Here is a 24,548-nt window from a genome sequence, read left to right as displayed (position 1 = left end):
CTCTCCTTGTTCTTGCCAGTAGTCTCATTTCAGGCAGAGTAATCTCGTTATTCTAAAAAATTAACTAGTTAAACAAGAAAAATGTTTAACTTACTTGAGATATATATGCAGAATCTTTTGACTTACTTGCTGCTCCCTTATCAGCATCTTTGTTTCCTATACAAAGAAGTTGGCATTGTTTGTATCACAAATAACAAATAGCATTTATTTTAAAAAAGATAGTTCTTGTAGCTAAATGAGAAATGTGATATGGGAAAAGGGTACTTGAAAATGTTTACTAACTTCACATTGCTATTCATAGACTCACAGACTTTAAGGCCAGAAGGGACCACCATGATTTACATATTGCAGGCCACAGAACCTTACCCACCCACTCCTAGAATAGACCTGGCTGAGTTACTGAAGTCCTCAAATCATGATTTAAAGGGTATGTCCACTCTAGCACTTTTGTCAGTAAAACTTTTGTTGGTAAGGGGTGTGAAAAAAACACATCCCTAACTGACATAAGTTTCACTGACAAAAGCATCAGTATGGACAGCGCTATGTTGGCAGGAGATGCTCTTCCATCGACATAGCTACTGCCACTCATTGGCAGTGGTTTAATCATACCATCAGGAGAGCTCTCTCCTGTTGGCATAGAGCAGCTACACAGGAGATCTTACAGCAGCGCAGCTGGAGCCGTACACCTGTGCCACTGTAAGGTTTGTAGTGTAGACATAGCCAAAGACTTCAAGTTACAGAGACTCTACCATTTACACTAGTTTGGGTAAAATTTGTATTGAAGCTGCTGAATTTGTATATTCATCCTACTGATTCTGCAAAGCATTTGATAAGGATGATCAAACCAATTCAAATTCCATGACAATGCTTTTCAAGTGTCCTGTAATCTTAATGGAATCCCACTTTGTGGCCATTTTCCAAGTAGTTTTCCATCATTCTGCCATTTGTTCCAATATTATGGAAGCACTGCTTAGGCTGCTATCATAATGCCTGGTTTGCTCTGTTCCGCCTGACTGATGCTACTGCTCTCTGAGAATGTTAGTAGCAGACACAAGAACAGAAGCAGATATGCTGATGTGGAAGCACCCGCATACAAGGAGTGACAGAGGAATTTCTAGCGATAGGGAAAAAACAAGATGGGAAAGATAAAAGATACAGAGGGAAATGTTATCAGATTTTTTGTCTTAAATTTCAGGATTTACAATGTGAGACTTGCAATGTCCCACATATCGTGGGTCCTGATCCCACATTACAGTACTGGGAGGTCTAGGTAGGATCTTCACATATACAAACTGCACTACAACTTCTGGCAAGGATTTAACCTGACAATACCATGGAAATCCAATTGAAACCAAAACTCAGACTTTTGATTTTAAAATTATTGATTCTCTTCTCTTATTTCTGTTCTAATTTTGTACCTGTTCAGCATGTATCCCACAAATAAATTCTTATTCTCTTACAATTTACCAAGAAAACTACAGTTACTGTGCCTATTCTCCCAATTCTTCTTTGCTCTCCTATGTCTTTTATTCTCTTATTTAGTGTTTGTTTCCCTTCTATTTATAAGTTATTTATCAGATCTTACTTCGACCATTCTTGACAGCAAAATCACTTAATTTCTTACAGCCCTTTACTTGCCATTTTCTTACACCTTTCTGGTCACTGTTTCAGACACTGGCTTCCATTTTTATGCATTCTATTTGTGTCTATAATTTCTTGGTCACTTGGATGTCTCAGAACCTCACTGCATCTACAAACCTAAATTGCCTAAGTAACCAAATTGCAGGTGCAAAAATGGAGGCCCAATTTATTCCAGGATGAAAATTTGGCCTCTCATCTTTTTTTATGTCATATGTTTTATCCGGGTATAGAGGAGCTTGCATTTTGATAGCACCTTCCATCCAAAAATCTCAAATAGCCCCTTACCTATTACTGTAGCTTCATTTTCAAACCATTGCTTGCAAGTTGTTTGCTTCTGAGGAATTAGCAATCTAAGAAAACAGAAATAATGCTGCTGTTTGTCTGAATGTGGATTATTTCCATGCAATCCATCTTCATCTATAATTTCAGCAATGAAAACAAGTTTACTAAAAAAAGTTACCTGCACTGCATTTGGTTTTGCAAGCTTGCTATGGATGGAACTTTGGCAATTTTGGGATTGTTAGATCCTGCAGTCTCATTAAATTTCTAGAACACAGGAAATATTTCAAATGAAGGCATTTACAAAATTGTTACTTCAGCAATGATATTTTGACTTTTCCTTAAGCTGTGCAAATTCTGTCCTCAACCTCTATTTATAGGTCATAACATCCAAACCTTGTTGTTTTGCTGCTTTTCTTTGGATTACCTCCAGATGAGCATTATTTCTACAGTATGGATTCCCAAATGATGTCCTTTTGCCAATATGACCTCAACAATGTTGTATAGAGGGGAATATTTCCTGGTTCCTAAAGTAATACTATAATTTCCCTCTTAAAACCTCATTGGCGTCTTTGTGGCAGCATCATGTTCCATGCCCACATTTGATTTGTCTATTAGCAAACCCAAATCATTCTTGCTAGTTATTCCTTCACAGCCATGGAGAGAGTGGAGCCATAGCCTGCCTCCATCTCTAAAGGCCAATGTGTGCACACTCCTAAGCTGAGATACAGTGAGCCTGCAGTTCCTGTGTGTTGGGAAGTTCCAGAAAGCAGAACTAATACCGCCCTGCAGAGTTCCCCCTGGGGTGGTCCTACATGCTGTGTGTAGCACATGTCTGTGCCTTAATGGAATGCCTACATAGCAGAAACACTGTACTTTGTAAGGTGCTTAAAGGCTTTTTTTAATTTGCAAAGCACAAACCAAAATGAACTGAGCACCAAATAGAGGTCATTCATTAACTTATCTCACCTATTTGGGATTTTAGAGAATACAGTTAATAGGCCAAATTCTAAGATCACGTACTCCTGGGCAACACTTTTTAAACCAGTGAGGTTGTACAAGTGTAACAGATGACAGAATATGGGTAAGTTTGTGTGTTTCCTGTTTCTCTACATCTTTTGCCCTGTGAAGCATTATCCTGCAACTGATGTATGACTTTTATATATTCTGATCATTAAAATCTTCCAGAAAGTATTTCATAATTCTGGAACCAGGTAGTTTAGTGGATGCTAAGTGCTGTGGGGCCAAAATACACCTAATTTACTCATGGGTTAGATAGCCTTGTGGCTCAGCGTATCTCTAGGTTCACTATCTGAAATATTTTAGCAATGAGACATTTTCAAAACTGATTCACTAGATTCAAAGTGAACAGCGAATCCAAAGTACACCCTATGTTAAGTACCAGTATACTGTGTTTCTACTAAATAACTGGACTTTTTCTCTGCTTAGCCCCCTTTTTGTTCTATTATAGTGTGTTAAATTATGCGGAGACCTCAGACTCCAATCATGCAAAAACATTTACATTTGCTCAACTTTGTCAATAGGGACTATTCACATGCTTAATGTTAAGCCTCTGCATAAACAGGGCCTTAATTAGTATTGTATGTATTTGGAACTAATCTGTACCCAGGAAAGAACTAGTTTAACTGTATTGTTCCAGTTATTCCGTCAATTACCTTAATGTTTGGAGAAATGGGAATAGAACTTAACTCATTAAATACAGAAAATTGATGAAGAGAAAACTTATAGAACATAAAAAAAATCTGTACTGATTTCATAATGCTACAATACTGTATATAGTCCGATTCAATGTAAACCTTTGCTGACAGAAAACAAAAACAATCATTATTCAGCATTTGCAGTTTTCACTCTTCTGTAAAGGCATACATGAAATCCAGAAATCAATACTATAATTGGAATAATACTTTGCATGGTCCTTGAAGGGATGACACAATGGGAAGTAGGTGGATCTGAGGGCTGAATTATAGACTGGCTTGAAAAAAACCTCAAAATACTAGGATCATTGTGTGTGTGTATACATGCATGTGTGAATGTCTTTCTTAAATTGGGTTAGATATCCAGAGTTTAACTAATTCAGGTTAAAATAGCAGTGAAAACACAGCAACTTGGCTATTAACTCAGGTTAACAGTTTAATACCGGGCTCCTCTACAGGCTTTGACTGTAGCTGCTAACCAAAGTTAAAAGCCGAGTTGCCATGTCTTCATTGCTGCTTTAACCTAAATTAAGAACATACCCTGCTTTTGCAGTGCAGACATACCATGAGACAGTGGACTCCAGTGGTATGAGAGCTTTCTGGGACTGTATTGAAAGAAGGAGCCAATAGAAAATCCCACTCCCCTATAAGGATAGGGAATGCTGGAGTTGATAAGAGGAGGAAGGAAAAGAGCCATGTATACCTCTCCCTCTACAGAGAGACAGGGAATACTCCTTTCTCCTAGAAGGAAGAATTGCAGGTAAGAAAACTGCCACAAGCAGGAGGGAAAAGAAAATCTCCATCACCTTTCTAGTGCTGAAAGATACTCCTCTTTCACTCTTCTCAAAATGCAAAAAGTCACCCTCACCACACACCTAGCTGCCATAAGTCTACCTTTTCCTTTGATAATTGCTTCAATGTATATCTGTTGCAATTATGTATTATTAATATTAAATTCTGCAGCAGCACTTTGACATTCGGGGGCAGCATAAAATAAGCAGCTTTCCAAATAAAAAGCCTGTATTCACAATTAAATATAAATATGAATGCTAGGTACATTTTACTGATTGCTATTTATTTTAATAATTAGTTCCATAAAAAATCAGTTACTGGATGTGCTTTAAGATGTAATACATTTCAATATACCACAAAATCTGTTTTTCTGGGCATGGGAGGGAGAGACAAAATGTAAGTATAGGTTGTTCCAGTGTACGGAGAGGCTCTGTCTGTGCCTTTAAGATATAGGGCCCTGGTTTATTTTCCCAGTCTGATCTTCAAAACTGAGCTGTCAACCACAGAGTCTAATGCGTCTAGGCATCAGTTCTTTATTAAATTCATTATTGGGGTAGCCAACTGATGATTGTTCAGTGATTCAAGAACATGCCCCTGTTTTAGGATGCCAAGATCTTGCTAAACATGCCCAAGTGAATCTTCTGATGTCATTTAAAAGACTTGGATACCATGTATGAGTGGGTAAGACATAGTCATAGACCTGGATTTTGAAAAAGAGGGCAATGGCAGAATGCCTTGTATGATCACCAATCTCATTTCATAATGGCCATCAGAGACTAAAAGCATTCAGTCACTAGTGACTTGAGTTTGATTTGAAATAGCAACCCAAGGGGGAAAGATTCTCTACTCTATTACCAAATCCTGAGCCATCTACCTCCCTGTGTTATCTAGTTTTAAGATACAGTAGCCCTGGAAATATTTTAAGTGCTTTTAATTTAAACAAATAAAACACATTCTGTGGCATCATGTCCTCAAGTGGAGAACCGCATACCTGTATTTCATTGTCCATTTGGCTCAAGGAAATACTAGCAATGCCTGAATGGTCCATGGAATTGTCTCTTTCTTCTCCACCTGCATTATTCAATAAACATTACTTAAGATTGTTAGCAGTATTATATTTAAACAGCGTGCATAATTAAATTGAACTTGTGAATAAAACCAATTAACTTGGCATTTAATATGGATCTGAGGGAAATGTATTGCACAGTATGAAAGTACCAGGCAATTTACTGTAAACTAATGTATGCTGTTATTGTATTTTATTCGTATTTGAAAAATTTCATCAATGCAAAATTTCAAATATTTCAATACTTTGTACTGGATTTACCTAAAATGAGTAAAATACTATCATGTCCCTTATGGCAGAGAAGAGACAAGAATCAGAGGTAGGGGGAGATTTTCAAAGCACAAAGGGCAGTAAGGCGTCCAACTCCCATTGAAAGTCCAAATTAAGTGCCATAGTAGAGACTGTTGATTAGATAAGTTACTATGGTTTCTATATTTTCATTACTTTTTGAACCAAATTCCACACACCCCTGCCCCCCCACAAAACAAATAAAAGAAAGAATATCATTAGAAACACACACTGCACCTGTTTCTGTCCTTTGAGAAGACAGTTTAAAGGTCTGTACAGATTGGACTAATTTCTGAGGAATGCAAGGCAGATGTAATGGTTTATACTGTTGATGTTTCCCATTTAATAAATGTAGATTTCCAATCTCTTCAAACATCCTAAATTAAAAATGGAGTTAACAATTAAAAATGAAATGTAGTAAAACATGACTATTCTAAGTGGAGTTTTCAAAGGTGTTTTCTTCCCAAGAGCCACACTTCAAGAAAGATCCAAACCCTTTTAGCCCAGAAATCCATCAGATTTCAAACTTTCCTTAAAGCTTGCAAACCAAGCATAAAGAGTTCTTGAAGACAGCAGAAGCTGAAAGTAGCAATGGGTTGATCATAAGTAAAGGGACACAGTCAATTTGAAAGTATGTCATTATAAAAGAAAAAAATAAAAGTAGTTTCAGGTACCTGCCCTCAAGTCCCCTTTGCATTATTTTGTAATTTTGAAATAAAAATTTCCTAATTAAAAACAAAAGTTTTTCTTTCCCTGTTGCTGTCTGAAAGATCCACATAACACAGAAACAAACACACAAAAGAGGAAACTGACTTGATCTATCAGTGCACTTAAGCACATGAACGCAAGTGTTTACTTTAAGCAAGTGAATAATTCCAGTGAAGTCAATGGGACTACTCATAGGCTTAAAGTTACGCATATGCTTATTGCTTTGCTGGATTGAGGCATAATGAACTAAACAGGTTACCATACACCAAGTGCTGTCTAATGCACAAAATAAACAAACTGGGGGAAAAGAGAAGAATCTTTCGGCTATAGTAATCATAGGTATTACTTCTAGCAATAGTGGATACTAAATCTTCCAAAAGAATTGTAATATTAAAGCTGATGGTGTCATTTTAAGATGTCATAGAAATCAATGCATGGCAAGTGCTGAAAAGCAACCATGGATAAAGTTGGAGATAAACTGAGAGCTTTTGCTAGGACTACTTAGTTGCATTTTGTTCAGGACTAGTCTGTTTGGTGACACCTTGTTGAGGCCTGAATTGCCTGAAATGCACTGAATTGGACAAGGCTGTGATATAATGGTGGTTATGAGCAAAAACTATCTGATACTACAGGACATATTTTTAAAGGTATTTAGATACCTAAAGATGCAATTGGGTGCCTAGTGGGATGTTCAAAAGCCAGTGGGAGCTAGGCATCCAGGTGCTTTTGAAATCTTTAGGTGCCTACATACCTTTAACAATCCGGCCCTGTGGGAATAAAATATTTTTACATTATTTATCATTCTAGGAAAATACATCTTTCAATCACAGCTACTGAAACAAGACTTCAGTGACATGTCATAATTTCTTAAGATGACAAAGATAAATATTTAAATGAAGTCTTAGGAATAAAGACCTTCAAATCAGCTTGGAATTAAACTTAACACATATACAAGGTGATTATATATTTCCCTCCTAAAAATGCCATTGAAAAAATCCATAGGAATCGTATGGTCTTTCCTTCTCTCTGACTTAATTGATAATCATTAAATGAAAAATCAAACTACAGACTGAAGTTCAAAAGGTTCAAAATTGCAGCACGAACAAAAAAGATAATTTTTCTCCAGTATCTACTTCAGCTATACTGTTATTAGTCATCTGAGTAGATAAGAAATCTTTATCTTGACCATATTTGCAAAACATAACTCTTTTGGTTTTTTGCAGATGGCAAAAGTAGAGACTCTAAAGCCAAAATAAAATCTCCTGTCCACAGCAGTAATTTCTTTATCCTAGCTTGATGAAGCTGTGAGACATCAGTGAACATGGCCTTGTCTTCACTACAATATTTATTGTGTTAGAACACAACCTTGAAGAGCCTCATTAACACAATGCTCACGGTGACTTTGCAGTCAGCATAGATAAACACAAGTAGTGCTGAGTATTTTTAACCATGACTAGCTGACATGATGCTAAACATGACTTGTCCTTACCTACAAAGCCTGTGCATTCATGGTTGGCACTGACTCTTCAAGGTCATGTTCTAAATTTCATAGTACAGACAAGCCTCTTATGAATATTTTTATTCTGGAACATATCATGAACTTTTTCCTTTTTCCTAGTAAATAAAATCTAATCAGTCATGATCTAGAGAGGATGAAAGAATTACAATTACAGTCAATGGAATAAGCTTTCCAGACAGCTTTGGCAAAAATCTCTTATTTGGGAAACAAATATTGTCGATACTCAAAGGGAGAATTAAAATCTCTAGTCAAACTGGGAAAGAATTGTGCACTTTGTCTCTCAAATACTTTTGGCAGCACGCGAGCTGATTTTCAGTCGCACTCACACTGCCCAGGTCCTGGCCACCAGTCCGGGGGGCTCTGCTGCTGGTCTGGGGTACCGACCACCGGCCCCCTGCTAGCCAGGGTTTGCTGGCCCCACTCAGTCCAGTCCGGGGGGCTCTGCTGCCGGCCTGGGGTCCCAGCTGCTGGCCCGAGGCTCTGCTCCTGGCCTCAGCCCGGGGCTCTGCAGCCGCCCCCAGTTGTGGCCCTCTGGCCCCAGCCTGGGGCAGTGAGAGGTGCAGACAGGGCCAAGAGGGGGCACAGCTCAGTTTGGATTGTATGGATTCCTATTACTGGCACGTGAAACCTTAAATTAGAGTGAATAAATGAAGACTCGACACACCACTTCTGAAAGGTTGCCGACCCCTGACCTAGAGCATGAACAATACATGTGTCAGTGTCATTTTTTAATACTTCAGCCTTTCTGAGCAATAGCACATCATCTATAACTGATAAACAGAGGGTGGGATTTCTCAAAAGAGACTGGTTTCAGAGTAGTAGCCGTGTTAGTCTGTATTCGCAAAAAGAAAAGGAGTACTTGTGGCACCTTAGAGACTAACTAATTTATTTGAGCATAAGCTTTCGTGAGCTATAGCTCACTTCATCAGATGCATTTGGTGGAAAAATACAAAACAGACTGAGTCCCTTGGGAGCACAAGTCCCTTTAAAAAATCAAAGGAATCTGTGCTCCTAACTTACTTAGGTCCAGGTCATCAAAGGTATGTAGGTACCTAATTCACACTTAAATGAATGAGAGAAATTTGGAGGATCTGGATCTTATGTGTTTTTGACAATGCCACCTGAAGAGTTTCAGTTCGTTCTATTTAGTCTTGACTACTGTTAGCCTTTTTTGCTTCTCTTTATTTCTGAAGTCTTACCAACAAAAGGGGGGAAAAGGAGACAGGGATGCAAGCTAACATATTTATTCAGGTGCAACTGATGTACATGTCCAAATAATCGGAAAGCAAATATTTGAACACATCCTAAATCTGTGAGAAGACATAAACAGAGACTTCAATGAGTGGGGATTTCTGGAAGAGATTTCAAGGATAGTAAAATGATAAATGCTTCCATTTTTTGCCTAATAAACACTAATTTAAAAGTTTTAAAAATATATCATGTTCATTTTACAAGGAGATCATAATGCAAGACAATTTAGTGCACAATGATCAGGCCAAGTCCTTAAGACATACTAGGTGTACATGACCACTGACTAATTTACTAAGCCATTAATCCTGTCTATACAGCTTTCAATCATGCATTTTTTTAAGAATTAAATTAGAGTTTAGATTTCTTAAGTGGCTCAAAAAATGAACTGATCACAGATGACATTTGGAAGCCTATAAAATCTGGATTGTTAGTTATGCACCAACTATTTACAACTCTTTTTGTGTAGTAAAGATGTGGCTGTTACTTCTGATTTCACAATAACTACAGCAATATTCAACAGCTGCAACATGTATACATAAATCTAAGCAGTGGTGGTGTGAATCAAAGACCACCACTTTAAAGATTTAAATAAGATGTCTTCAGACAGATTCAGCTTTTTAAAATCAAGTTTTCCCCAGCTTTTAATAAAAACCTAAGATATATGAAATTGTATTAAATAATTAAATCCCTTGGTGTTGGGATGAGATGTGCAGCAGTCATAGCCACAACCATGGGTGTAGTTTGGGGAGCAGGAGGTGTGCTGTCCCCTGAAAGTGCAAGCCTCAGGCAGGCACAGAATTCCCCCCGCCCCCCGACGCATAGCCCCATTTGCCTGATAGGAGCTGCCCCCCTCATAGATAGAAGTCAAACTACACCAATGGGCTGGAAAAGCCACTGTGGAGAAGCTGAGCTGGTTCTCTGCACAGGACTGAAAATTCTAGTGCCACAGAGATCCCAGGCTCTATACAGGGTTCCAGGCTTTGCCCCATCACACTTATCTACAGACTGTAGAACTGAGTTTAAAAAGTTTACCTTTCTTTAAACTCCTTCCTTTTCTCTAGATTTTTTTTACTTTTTCCTTCAATAATTTTAGAATGATTTTGATCTTCTGTACTCCTTTCAAACTGCTTAAAAATTAATGAATAAAATAAATGTCAAAAGTTGAAAAATATTAACTGCCTGCCACAGACGTCTGCTAATGTTGCTAAATCCATTCATAGTTAGGAGCTCTTTAGATGGCCTCTTTAATTATTACAACATGACTGTCCCTAAGCCATTTTATTAAGTAATACAAATAAAACAAATAAATAAATAAATAAATAAAAACTCAGGTAGGGACTGACTCGGTTCCCACTGCAGTTTTGACTTAATTTTTGCCATTGACTTTAATGGAATAGGACTGTCCCTTAGTTTATAGAACTGCAGTGCAGCCTCTTGATCATTTTTATGCCTCTGATACAATGAAGTATGTTTCAGTGATGGATCAATTTAGGCTATTGTTCCCCTTCTAAATCCTTTATCAATCTGCAGCAAGCCAGCAAGTAGCAAATTAATAGAAATATATCAAAAGAAGAGCAAATAATAAAGAATCGGACTAATATATACAGGAAACATGAAACCAATATCAGATGAAACAAAAATATCTCTCCTAATGCTAAATCTTTACAGCGGAGAATAATCTTTTTTCCCATATCTTCCACATTTACAAAGAGATGTGTATGTTTTAGATAATCCGATCCTTTTAGGTGATTTCCAATTCTCACACCTTCTCTCTCTCTAGGTTTCTCTAAGGCAAAATGTAAGTTCACTGTAGCTCAGCAATATTTTAAGACTTCCAGATCTCCACTTCTTCTAAAAGCTCACCAAACTAGAAGCCCAACCTAAAGTGGATGTAGTCAACGTCCAAATACCTCTCTCCAACAATTTATTGTAGGCCAGTTCACATTCTAGAATGTGACGTAAAGTATCACAGAAATTCAGCCTGGGTAGATGTTATGTAAGTCCCTAAAAATCATTTTAACAATGTCCTAACTCTTTCATAGTGGAACTATAAGAGTCTAAATTAAAAATTCATTAACATTTCATTCTTATTTGGTTAACGTGCATAAATGTATTACAATAATTCCAACAAGGCATCAACTACATAATGCTATATTCAGTTTGGAGACTAATTTCCCAGCTTCTAAAGTTTTGGGAGTCTTCAGGAAGAACTCATAATAAACTATTCAGGAAAATATTACCAAGAGGTCCTGGACTGGAGAAAATTTCCCAAGCATTTAAGGAATTCCAAATTCCCATACAGTATATATTTTATTATACTAAAGTATTCTGGATGAAACACTACTGACAATGAGCTAACCTGGATATTATGGGCCATATTGTGCCTTACTGCCACTGCCCACACTCTCAGGGTGCAGAGGAGCCATAGGGCAACAGAAGGAATTTTGGTTAAGTTAGCCAAAATGCCTCCTGGGCAGTGCATGCTGGAGTATCCACTGACAGGTATACAGTGTGCCTTCTTCCACACCAAGCCAGCTCAGTTGGGCAGTGTGTTAGGAGTGTGGGGCTATGGCTCTGTCCTTACACACACCTTGTTAGGAAGGTGGTCCTAGCTGGGAGCAGTGCTTCTGCTACCCAACAGGATTATGTTTAGCTCTGGTGCAAAGGCACAAGCTGTGGAGATGAGGATCATCTGAAACTGAGAATTATCTAGCATTACATCTATTCAAAAGAGAACAGGAATGTTTACCATTCTGACAATGAACTCCATATTTAGGTACAATGCATTCATATTCACAAGGTTAACTTGAAACATCTTAAATGCCAGCAGGAGCTGGGAGCACTGTGGCTCATTTAGGAATGGCACTGATAGGTTTAGCTTTCTTGAGCTGGAAGAGAGGCCACCATGATACTGTGCCTTGAGGGAAATGATGGTGTAAGCTGAGATCAATATAAGGGAATCTTCAAGAGTCCATAAATTCATGGAGTCACATTACCCCCTTTCCTAAATAGAACACTTACAATGCAACAGAAACAATACAGTAATTACTCATTCTGGAGTCATCCTGTGTGCTAGGAAACACAATATACTGTTATCACTACAGAAAGACACAGTGACATATTAGTGTATATCCATGCATATACAAATGTAAAATACAATTGTATATAATTAAATTATATATTAATACACTGTTACCTGTTTGAAATAATTAATTTTCATTTCTACTTCATCTGCTTCTTTCTCTAGTTCAAAAGATTTCTGGGTAAAAACTGCAGCATGCTTGAAGATGTCTTGTGTTGTTTCCCTCAGATAAGCACTTTTATGTTAAAGAATCAGTGGGTATTGTATGTATGACATACAGTCATGTCAAAGAATACAGACATTAAACTATTAAATCTGTATGTATATTATACTGAAAAAGTTTCTATCTACACAGTCTATGAATTACACCTATATGATCCCTATAAGAGGTAAAATTCCCATTGGGTCATACGCTGAAGTCCTATACTCAGGGTCTGAATGTCACCTGCACTGTTAAAACCTGCTGTAGGGAGATTTGGGGGAAGAAATCTTAGTGATGATTTGTTTTTGGAGATTTTCCTACATTGTCTGTCAGGGGAGTAGAGTGTGTCCACTCACAAAAAAGGGTGCAAGGGCCACCCACAAGCCCGCAGAATCAAGACCAGGGTCATCTACATGCAGGCTATGTGCCTCCACATTAGTGTTGAATCCACTGGAGCTGCACTAACAGGGGCTCCCTGCTGGTCACAGTAAGGGACTGGGCACTAAAAGTACTCTGGGATTGTATCCCCTCAGTGCAGACACTGGATATACAGAAACAGTTCTGCCACATCCAGGTGGTGGTGGGGGTGCTCAAGAGTTGGCTGATCTCCCATAATGTGCAGAAATGGGGAGATTCATGAAAGGGCAATCCCTCTGAGGTAAGGATCTGGCCCAGAGTTTTTACTCAGTCCTTAGGCAAACTCCCTTTAAAGCCAATGGGAGTTTTGTATGAGTAAGTTCTGAGGGCCAGAGGTTTCCTTAATTGTAGGCATGCAACTGCCATTTTAACTAAAAGAGGGTGTGAATGGGTAAGAAATGGCAGTATTTGACCAGTAACTGGGAAGAGGGGTCCAGCCAGCTACAAAGCACTGTTTCCAACATGTGTGCACACATGCACCTATTTCCTGGAGCCCTTTCGGATTCCAGATCCACAGTGGAGAGACAGTGAGGTTCAGCGGAACCCTTGTGGATTGGAGAAAAGCATTTTCTCCCCCAAGTTGCTTTGGAGGTTACCTTGTAGTGCAGCTACAATGTAGTTATGTAGCTGGGAGGTGGCAGGGTTGCCTCGGGGGCCTTGGAGCCAGTGCAGAGGCACATGCTATATGTGCAGATAGCCTCAGCAGACTCTTGAGTCAAGGTTTGGAGACTAAATCTTCTTATTCTTCCATGGTGTAGCAAAGCTCCACCCTTCTCTATTGGAACATTTTGATAAAAACTTCATGAAAGGAACCTCAGTTTTCTTCCTCCAGGGGCCCCACTCATGGAGGGTATTATTTGGCCCTCAGTTTTCCCTCGGGCAAAACTCCTGCAGAAATAATGTCTAAGTGTAAAGTTGTAATTTAATGACAGTAATTTCTTGTGGCTATTATCACATTCAAGGCTATAAAGATAGTGAAAAAGCCAAACATAAACTTTCCTACCAACCAGCCAGTAAAGAATGCATAGAGAATGTGTCATGGATACATCTGTAATGCCCAATCAGAAAGTGACCTAAAAGGAGCAGGCTCTGAAAAAATAAAGTTGCATTTTAGGATGTTCATTCACTAATGTCATATTCTTTGCAAAGACAATTAATATATACTATTAATTGGTTGGGGAAGCACTTTGCGTTTGTGCTAAAGTGCTGTACAGAAAGAGCAATATAATATAGACATGTAGAATAACAGCAATACTAGGAACAGCATAAAATAAATGTTTGAAAATTAACTTCAAAATAGTAAAAGAAGCCTCCAGTGCAATGGAATATTCTAAGGACCTGTTACCAAAGCTAAAGGACATGTGGCCTAGAGGAATGAGCACTCAGAAAGCCGTGTGTTGAAATCCAGGTTTTGCCACTGACTCCATTTGTGTAATGGAGAAAAAATTCTTACCTATGAAGGAGATTAATTAGTTAATGTTTGTACAATGCTTTGAATTTGCAATGCACTATAAATTATTATTATTTAGATTGGACCCTATTGGTATTAATATGGTAATACTGGTACCTAAAATATCCAAAAGGGTAGCTTCCTTCCATTTAAATTGTTCAGAATGTTTCAGAACTCTATTCTGGATTTCTTCAATCTCTTTTTTTTTCATATAATATTCCTGAGCAAGAGCATTTTCTGAATACTTTGCTTTGTGTTGTTTCAAAATCTCTTTATACTGATTCATGTGATCCTGATACATTTTCCTGTTAAAACAACAAAGTGGAATAATGTTTTGATTCAGAATATTTCTTGCATTGATGTATTGTAAGTCATTTAACTTAAGAAAGAAGGTAATTATGTAAAAAAAATCAACAAAATTAGATCTGTTACTCTGTTGAAAAAGGTCAGGTTATAATTAGTACAACCTTATCTGGCTGTAATTACTCCCTTTCATGGAATACTATGCAGTACAAAACAGAGTACACAGTTGTGAAATGAAAACAATCAGTTCTCATTGTTCTGAAAGTGATGCAGAATATACATGTTCAAAGACAGCTTTGCAGCATTCAGATGGTTTCATTTTTATATGGATTAACATAAAACAGACAGCAGGCCAAATTCTCTTTCAATGGAGCTGAACCAATTTATGGCCCAGCTTCCTTAAGTGCTTCTCAGCTTTCTATGTTAACAAACAGGGGCCTAATTCATAACTGGTTTAAGGGCTTTCTCTGAGGAGGTACTGAGCACTCTAAGCACACAAATTAGTCCCATTAAATGGAACTATTCACATTTCTTAAACATTTTGCTGGATAAGGCCAGAACACTCACCAGCTGGCAGGACTGACCCCAAAATCAATTTTATGCTGGTATAAATCCAATGAAATCACCTGAGTACACATCCCCAAAATTAAAAAAATACATAGCATCAGTAAAAAAGGCCACATAAAAAAATTATTCCATTCTCTAAATTTAAACCAGCAATGTTTGGGAATGCTTTTGTAGGCATTACTACAAACAGAAAATAAACACAATATAGGAAACATGTCATTGGAAGCAATTCAGCACAAAAAGTGCAAACATGATCCATATCATCTTTGGAAAACACAGGAAAGAAAAGGAGCGTTGCATAGAAAGGTAATCATCCTGTGTTAAATCAATAAAGGTAAACCATGTTGCAAAGACTAACTTTGGTCTATTTCTTCATCCTTACAAGTTATTTACAGGATAGATGGCTAATGACAGATCATATCTCCAACTGTCTCATTGGCATGAGTCTTTTATGTATGCCAATAATTTGGCTGAATATATCTCAAGTATTACAGACCATTTCCATTGCAAATTTTTCAAACTAGGAACTAGTTCTAGTTTCTTAAGGCCACCCACAAATAATTCAAGTTGTGGGTCTACAGGAAGTTCATACTGTTACAAAGATAAAATTTTCACTAGTACAGCCTTCAAAAATCTATGTAATAAAAAGCAGTGCATATATAGATGCAGAGTTAACAATGCTTTCACATTTCCTCCTATATTTGAAAATTATGAATAAGGCTATGATATTGTCATGGATAGGAGATATTGCCAATACAAAAGAGGACTGGAATATCATACAATGTGATCTGGATGACCTTGTAAACTGGAGTAAAAGAAATAGGATGAAATTTAAGAGTGCAAAGTGTGAGGTCATGCATTGAGAGATTAACAACAAGAATTTTTGCTATAAACTGGAGACTTATCAGTTGGAAGCAAGAGAGTAGGAGAAAGACTTAGGTGTATTGGTTGATCACAGGATGACTATGAGCCACCAATGTGATGCAGCTGTTAAAAAAAGCAATGCAGTCCTAGGATGCATCAAGCGAGAAATTTCAAGTGGAGACCGGGAAGTGTTAGTACCATTATACAAGGTGAAATCTCATCTGGACTACTGTGTGCTATTCTGGTGTCCCATCTTTAAGGAAGATGAATTGAAGCTGAAACAGGTGCAGAGAAGAACCACTAAGATGATCCGATGAATAGAAAACCTACCCCATGAGAGGAGACTCAAGAGCTTGGCTTGTTTAGCCTAATAGGAAGAAAGCTAAGGAGAGAGATGATTGTTCTCTATAAATGCATCAAAGGGATAAATACCAGGGGTGGGAGAGGAAGTATTTAAGTTAAGCACCAGTGTGGACACAAGAACAAATGGCCATCTACAAGTTTAGGCTTGAAAGTATACAGTTTCTAACCATCAGAGAAATGAAGTTCTGGAACAGCCTTCCAAGAGGAGCAGTGGGGGTAAAAATCCTTCAAGGCCGAGTTTGATAAATTTATGGATGGGATGGTATGATGACTGCCTACAATGACATGTAGCTGATCTGCAACTACTAGCAGCAAGTATCTCCAATGTCTGGTGATGGGACACTAGATTAAGAGGGCTCTGAGTTACTACAGGCAATTATTTCCCAGGTGTCTGGCTGGTGGGTCTTGCCCACATGTTCAGGGTATAACTGATAGCCATATTCGGGGTCGGGAAGGAACTGTCCCCGGAGTCAGATTGGCAAAGACCGTGGGAGGTTTTTGCCTTCCTCTGCAGCATGGGGCACAGGTCACTTGCAGGTTTAAACTAATATGAATGGTGGATTCTCTGTAACTTGAAGTCTTTAAGTTTGAGGACTTCAGTACTTCAGCCAGAGGTTAGAAGTCTATTACAGGAGTGGATGGGTGAGATTCTGTGGCCTGCAATGTGCAGGAGGTCAGACTAGTTGCTCATAATGGTCCCTTCTGACCTTAAAGTCTATGAGTCTAAGATTAAAGCTATAATTTGACCTTTCCAGGATTCATATCTGTGAATCTAGGGCAGCTAGGTATTTCAAATCTGATGTGAAGATCCTTAAGCCTTCCATCTTGTACATGAATAGTTTTGAATCTGGGTTACAAACACATTTTTAATTCACTGAATGTTTCTGGGCTCTGTACCAGATTTGCTGGATGTGACAGTTAGAAAATGTATGTTGGAAAATGTACATCAATAATATTACAAATAATATAAAACACTATTTTGTTTATTATAATAGATGCCCGTAAAAATAAAGATGACTATAACAGAACAACAAAAGAATTTGTTGACAAGACAATTATTGATTCCCAGAGATATTTTAAAAATTACCAATAAAATAAAAATAAAGACATTTTGGATTACTCAGAAAACTAAATTGCAAGCTGTTGAAAATAATGTCAGAATACTCAGCCATCCCCACAAATCCTTAGAAAACTACATTTCCCAGAATACCACCAGTCAAATGAATATTTATGGCTGTATATCCCCAGTAGTATTGAAAGACTGTCATAGTTTTTAATATTCCTTAAGAATAATCCAAATTCTCAGGATCAGCGATTTAAAGGCTGCCATTTAGTGCATGATACTGCTCCCCCTGAAGTCTGTAACAAAACACCTAGTTAACATCAATGGGCATAGATTGGACCCATTAAAAACCTTAAAGTTATATGTATGACTGTCTTCAAATATGTTAAGTGCTATTATAAAGAGGACAGGAACCAATTGTTCTCTGTGTCCTCTAAAGGTAAAACAAGAAGTAATTGGCTTAATCTGCAACAAGGGAGATTTAGGTTAGATATTAGGAAAAAACTTTCTATCAGGATAGTAAAGCTCTGGAATAAGCTTCCAACATAGGCTGTAGAATTCCCACCATCGGAGGTTTTTAAGAACAAGTTTGACAAACACTTGTCAAGGGTGGTCTAGGTTTACTTGGTCCAGCCTCAGCACAGGAGGCTGGACTTGATGACCTCTCAAGATCCCTTCCAACTCTACATTTCTATGATTGTTCCTTCTTTCCTGCTTTATATCACTAATTTTCAGACTATTTTTTCAATTCCAAAATTACTTGTACAGAAACAATAACACTATTAGAGACACTCTCTTAGAATGCAAAGTTTTTAGAATGGAGAGCCTTCATACTACAAGCCTAATTAAATATTCACTTCGTAATAACTGAAAATGCAAATTGACCTAGCCATCTTTTTTTAAAAAATTTCCTCCAGCTGTACAAATATGTGCTGAATGCCTCCAACAGCCAGGCTAAGTGGGGCATTCAACATATTAAGTTTTAAATGTGCTTATTTTTCTTTACAAGTTTTATACTTAGAATTTGCTGAATGCCCATCTTGCCACTCTGAATCACTCCTCACATACAGCTATAAATGGAATATTTTTTAAATTGCCCATCACTTTTAAAGAATATTTATTAAATCCATTACATTTATTTTATAATTTACAAATAGTCACAATACTTATAATTTGACACAGAAAAATAATAAATTAAATCAAACACTTTTATATTAGAACTGAAACTAGTCAACTAAACAAGCAATTTAAAAGTAATGCTTCTCCGGCTTGTCACCTTAAATTAGTGAAAGCTAGAATGGCTTAATCAAAAACTCACCGAAAGCCAGTTTGGACTTGTTTTTCAACAAATACACAGTTCTGAAGAGTAACAAGTCAGATAAACTACTAGCTGAGTTAATTAAAGGCTATAAGGCACATCCTGTTATTTCGGTAATCATAGACTCCATTGGCAAAAAGCACAATTACAACAAGATATGAATTCAGGCCAAAATTTTCGAACTTGAGTACCTAAACTTAGGTTCCTAAATCTGTATTTAGGCAGTAAATAGATCTGACCTGATTTTCTAGGTTGCTAAGCAACTTCAGCTTCTGCTGATACTCAAGGGAACTTGAAAGCACCTTGAAAAAGAAGCCCAGTTCTACTTAAGGTCTTGTCTACACTACACAGTTTTGGCAACAAAAGTCAGCTTTTGTCAACAAAATAGTGGAGGTGTACACACTACAATGCTCCGCCCACCGATTTAATTCTCTTGCTAAGCCAACAAAATAAAACCACCTCGACGAGAGGCATAGAAGCTTTTTGCGGAAAAGTTAGATCAACACAATGTCAGTGTAGACACTGCGCTTGATTATGTCATTGTAAATAGCCCCTAGGAGGTATGCCCATCCTGATTGCTCTGCTCAGCAGTTCAAACTCTGCTGCCCTGCACCCAGGTACACAGGCATCCGCCCCTCCCCATTTAAAGGTCCAGGAATTTTTGAAATTCCACTTTCTGTTTGCTCGGCGTGGACTGCTCATATCACATCTTTCCAACTGACCATGCACTAAATGACTCCATGCACTAAATGACCTTCCACCTGGAGTACACTGGAGTTGTTAGATCTACTGGCTTGGTGGGGAGAGAAGGCTGGGCAGTCCCAACTCTGCTCCAGCCATAGGAATTTTGATACCTATTGGAAGATTTGTCGTGGCATGTTGGATAAAGGCTACAAATGGGACAGGCATCAGTGCTGTGCGAAGATCAAGATGCTGAGGCAGGCATATCAGAAGGCAAGGGAGTTAACCATCGCTCTGGTGCTGCACTGAATACTTGCCACTTTTGTAAGGAGTTGGACATCATCCTCGGTGGCGACTCCACCTCCCCCGCCAAGAGCCCCGTGGATACTTTGTGGGGTCTGGAGACAGCAGCCAGCTGACTTAACCCCACGCCACTTCCAGCAGCTCCCATTGTCCGGGAACGGCAAACCATGGCCACTGGGAGGCCATAAACAAACTGTCTTGCAGCCAGCCAGTGGATTACTCTGATGGGCCACATGCGGCCTGCAGGTTGCCCACCACTGACCTAGACCCTTTTCCCCATATTGACTGCACCTCCCACCCCAACCCGGGCGAAACTCACCATGTTTAGGGCATTCCGCCAAGCTGTGTGCTTGCCAAGGGGCAGTGAGAAAGAGGTGTATTTTATTATTATGATTTAATGCTGTGAGTGCACTAACAATCATGCCTCTTCGGACCACCCCTTTGGACAGCTTCCCAAATGATAGCTGGAGTTACACAAAGCAATGAAAGCCTCCATCAGGCAAATGTTCCTCTCAGTGCTCTGTCCCTTTCAAGAAAGCGTTTTTTGCGTGTTGGTTATTGCTGCTTAATAAAAAAATACTCTCTGAAAGATAATCAATCTTTATTTGTCTCCTATAAATGGTGGTTGCTGCTGGAATTAATACACAATGGCAACTGGCACATTTGCAGACTACAAATCACAGTCAGGAAGCACTCATCGAAATTTTCATTGAAGGCGGCAAGGTAAGAAAACATGGCAGAATGCTTTATAGCAGTGGTTCCCAAACTTGTTCCGCTGCTTGTGCAGGAAAAGCCCCTGGCGGGCCGCGCCGGTTTGTTTACTTGCCGTGTCTTCAGGTTCAGCCATTCGCGGCTCCCAGTGGCTGCTGTTCGCTGCTCCAGGCCAATGGGAGCTGCTGGAAGAGGTGGCCAGTATGTCCCCTGCGGACATGGCAGATAAACAAACTGGCGCGGCCCGCCAGGGGCTTTCCCTGTACAAGCGGCGGAACAAGTTTGGGAACCACTGCTTTATAGAAAGACATACTGCTGGTATGCAGTATCAAAATGGTGCCTCAAAGCCTCCCTGATTTGAATAGCCCCCCATTGTGCCCCTCTAATAGCCCTGGTATCTGGCTGCTCAAAATCAGCTGCTAGATGATCTGCCTCCGCATGCCACCCCTGGGGAAACTTTTCGCCTTTAGCCTTACAAATATAATGCGGCACACAGTAGGCTGCTATGACCATGGGAATATTTTCCTCACTGAAGTCTAACCTGCCATAAAGGCAGCGCCAGCAAGATTTTAATCTGCCAAACGCACATTCAACGGTCATTCTGCACCTGCTCAGCCTATTGTAGAAGCACTCCTTGCAGCTGTCCAGGTTTCCCGTGTAAGGCTTCATGAGCCATGAGAATAAGAGGTACACCGGATCTCCAGGATCACTATGGGCATTTCAACATTCCCCACTGGAATCTTCTGGTCTGGAAAGAAAGTCCCTACTTGCAGCTTTCTGTACAGGCCAATGTTCCTGAAGATGCATGAGTCATGCACCTTTCCTGATCACCCTAGGCTGATATCAGTGAAATGACTCCAGTGATCCACAAGCACCTGCAATACCATAGAGAAGTATTTCTTTCTATTGATGTACTCCGTTGCAAGATGGTCCAGGGCCAAAATTGGGATATGCATGCCATCTCTAGCCCCACCACAGTTAGGGAATCCCATTGCCACAAAGCTATCCGCTATTTCACGCACATTTCCAAGAGTCACAGTCCTTCATAGCAGGATGCGATTAATGGCCCTGTGCGCTTCCATGAACACAACTCCCACGGTGGACTTCCTGACTGCAAACTGATTTGCAACTGACCGAAAGCAGTCCAGAGTTGCCAGGTTCCATACTGTGATCACCACATGGAGAGGGCAGCTCTCATTTTGGGGCAGGGCAGGGGCGAGCTCCACACACAGTTCCAGGAAGGTGGCTTTCCAAATATCCTGAAGCCACTGCTCATCATCCCAGACCTGAATGAAGATGCAATTCCACCACTTAGTGCTTGTTTCCTGAGCCCAAAAGCAATGGTCCACTATGTGCAGCTGCTCCATTAATTCTAAAAGTAGTCTGGAATTGTTTCTTTCCATGACACACAGCAGGGCAGGCACCACTGATTCCTGTTCAGATTCGAAGCTCATGAAATACTGCATGATCAGCCATGTTGTGTTCATAACACTGACCAAAAGACCAGAGAGCAGTGCAGGATCCATGCATTCAGGAAGAGATGGCAGGGATGCAATATATAGGGGCTGCTGAAAAATACAGCTGGAAGCCCATGGAATGGTGAGACAGAACAAATGCATCATGGGACATTAAGCCTCCACCCATGATGCACGCAATCCACTCCACCTTCCCACAACTCTTAGCTGCAGAAGGTGGCAAGTTCCACAATGGGATAGCTACCCGCAGTGCACTGCTCTCGCTGTCGATGCTAGTGTCAACTGTGGATGCACTCTGCTGACACATGAAGTGTTGTGTGAACATGCACAACTGATGTAATTATAACAGTTTGTAATCATCAGCGTAACTTGCATCGACTTAACTCTGTAGTGTAGATGTAGCCTAAGTACCCAAATATAGATTCAGGAGTTTAACTTTTGGGCACTCAGGTTTGTAAATTTTGGCCAGAATCTTAAGATCCACTTAAAGAAGTCTTTGATCACATGGAAGTTGTTTTATGCAGCTACACAATTCTTGTCTTCAGAAGGTGTACCCATCTCTATTAAGTGAAAGTGAAACCTATGTGGAACACTACTCATTCAACAGTATGCATAGTTACAACTAACCAGGATCTCATCCCCAGCAAACTTTAACATGGCATCAGAAATGGCCTTCCTGACCTACATCCCCTAATCTTCAGGACACAATTTTCAATTTGGCATGCTCTTTGGGCACTCTGAAAAATACAGAGCCAAAGTATACAAAAGTTGGTTTGAATACCCAATGTAATGATCACATTTAAATAGTCACACTGAAGTGAAGCAGAATTATTTTAGTACTTGTAATTATCATTATCTGAATGTGGTGCCCCACTTCATTGACTTCAGTCAAGTGATGTATCTCATTAAAAAAATGAAAACTGAATGCTTTTTAAAAAGACTACTTGAACTACTTCACTACAGTAGAACATCCGAGTTATGAACACCAGATTATGAATTGACCAGTCAACCACACACCTCATTTGGAACCAGAAGTATGCAATCAGGCAGCAAAGACCAAAAAAAAAGAAAGCAAATGCTGTCCATTACAGTACTGTTAAACGTAAACTACTAAAAAATAAAGGGAAATTTAAAAAAAAAAAGATTTGACAAGGTAAAAAATTGTTTCTGTGCTTGTTTCCTTTATGATTCATTTCAAGATGATTAAAAGCAGCATTTTTCTTCTGCATAGTAAAAAGTTTCAAATCTGTATTAAGTCAATGTTCAGTTGTAAATTTTTGAAAGAACCACCATAATGTTTTGTTCAAAGAAATACGTACATTTCAGTGTTATGAACAACCTCCATTCCTGAAGTGTTTGTAACTCTGAGATTCTACTGTATTATCCTAAAACTATTGACACTGCAGTGTACTTAGAAATATGTCATAGTGATGACAGATAAGTCATGGCAGGCATCAGGCTAACACTATTTAAATGGTTTCTCATTAGTACTCGCTGGTTTTTACCACATATGCCTGCCAAACCTGAAATATTATTGGTTTCTGTTTCAGGGAGGAATTTTTTCCTAAATTGTATTCAGTAGAGCAAGGGTTTGAAAAATTCCAATATGTACTTGAAAAGCAATGAGGAGTTGGATTCATTTCTAATGAAGGGCCACATTTGACCCTTAATTTTTGTGTATTTACATCAACTGGAGAGCTGTACAAGCATAAGGATGAAATATGTCCCAAAATTAGTATAAGTCTGAATGTTCTGAATATGCATGAACTCGTATATCTCTAAAGAATATTCTTTCAATTATGAAAACATTTGTTATTGTCCTGAAAATTAAAAGTATTGATTAAAAAATGATAGCTCCCTACAATGCTGTTTGCAGACTTCTACACTTAGCGGCTAGAGTGCTTATTATCATTGTTTGAAAGTGTTCTTAACATAAAACAATCTCAAATTCTGATACTTACTTGTCGTTTTCTGTAGTTACTTGACAGTTTTTGAGTTGGTTATTCAAATATTCTTCATGCTTGTTAAGAACTACATATGTTGGTTTCCAGCTATGGCACAAGTTAAAAAGTGTATTAATGATTTTTTTTATTAATTAAAAGTCATTTCAGAATTAAGCACATCAAGAAGATTCATAAAATCAATCAATTTAACTGGGGCTAATTCATACGAATTATTCATCTTATTATTTGAAAAGCAAGCGAGGATTTTTTTCTGTAGAGAAAAGGTTTTCATATACAGAAATTTGTTTTCCCAAAGCTTTTAAAGCTGTGAGTCCAAAAGCATATATGGCTTAGAAAATCTGCCAATGATTACTGTTTGATGAGTCTAATTTTTTAAATAAAACATAGAGCTACATTCACAAAGGGGATGTAGGCACTGCAATGCTAACTCCTAGAAGCCTGCTATGCAGTGGAATTCACAGCTCTGAGTTAGGCATCCAGGTTTCCCAAACAATGCATGGGGAAAGTTAAGCACCTAAGAAAGGGA

The 24,548-nt window shown here is 38.7% G+C and overlaps 1 protein-coding gene across 1 annotated transcript in view; it reads right to left on the bottom strand.

The window, feature by feature from the left end:
• C6H14orf39 (chromosome 6 C14orf39 homolog) overlaps positions 1–24,548 on the bottom strand; it is a 53,199-nt gene that overhangs the window by 11,968 nt on the left and 16,683 nt on the right. Inside the window, 10 exon segments of the mRNA XM_043516853.1 lie at positions 95–156; positions 1,927–1,991; positions 2,102–2,187; positions 5,419–5,498; positions 6,019–6,158; positions 10,292–10,386; positions 12,456–12,576; positions 14,007–14,049; positions 14,528–14,715; positions 24,020–24,109. Coding sequence (XP_043372788.1) covers positions 95–156; positions 1,927–1,991; positions 2,102–2,187; positions 5,419–5,498; positions 6,019–6,158; positions 10,292–10,386; positions 12,456–12,576; positions 14,007–14,049; positions 14,528–14,715; positions 24,020–24,109 — 970 coding nt within the window.

Source organism: Dermochelys coriacea, chromosome 6, assembly GCF_009764565.3.
Source record: "Dermochelys coriacea isolate rDerCor1 chromosome 6, rDerCor1.pri.v4, whole genome shotgun sequence".
In the NCBI taxonomy this organism is placed as follows: domain Eukaryota; kingdom Metazoa; phylum Chordata; order Testudines; family Dermochelyidae; genus Dermochelys; species Dermochelys coriacea.
Note: the sequence above shows the minus strand (reverse complement) of the source record. Positions and strands in the feature narration are given on the sequence as shown.